Source organism: Octopus bimaculoides, unplaced genomic scaffold (assembly GCF_001194135.2).
Source record: "Octopus bimaculoides isolate UCB-OBI-ISO-001 unplaced genomic scaffold, ASM119413v2 Scaffold_49154, whole genome shotgun sequence".
Taxonomy (NCBI): domain Eukaryota; kingdom Metazoa; phylum Mollusca; class Cephalopoda; order Octopoda; family Octopodidae; genus Octopus; species Octopus bimaculoides.
The window spans coordinates 1-347 of NW_026296823.1; the positions used below are offsets into that span (position 1 = coordinate 1).

The 347-nt window shown below is 31.4% G+C and overlaps 1 protein-coding gene across 1 annotated transcript in view; it reads right to left on the bottom strand.

The window, feature by feature from the left end:
* Window positions 1-163: 163 nt before the first annotated feature.
* Window positions 164-347, bottom strand: part of LOC106875442 (uncharacterized) — a gene marked incomplete at both ends in the record, with an annotated part of 1,264 nt that continues 1,080 nt past the window's right edge. Inside the window, one exon of the mRNA XM_014923594.2 lies at window positions 164-276. Within this exon, the coding sequence (XP_014779080.2) occupies window positions 164-276 (113 nt within the window). The remainder of the gene's footprint in view (window positions 277-347) is intronic.

A 347-nucleotide genomic window follows, 5' to 3' on the forward strand; every position in this document is an offset into this window, starting at 1 on the left:
AGTGGTGGCCTTATTTGAGATAGAACACATTGTAGCGTAATTCTAAAGATTACGATACATCTCTGTGGAGAAGGAAATATTGTGTTTAATGTAAAAAAAATGTATATTACACGTTTAAAAATTGAATTATTTAAGCTTATTAGAATAAAAGTAATTTAAAGACAGAAAAATGCAAACCTTTTGCTAATGTAACCATCTTTTCTTTTGTTAAGCCTCTCCGTCCACCACCATCAGCATAACACGAAATCTTTGTGTCGTTTACCATTAAGAAACGTCCTGGAAATAGTAACATATCTCTTAAAAGACTCTCGAATCACAAGTTAATCTTGCTCAGGAAAGTAAGAAAA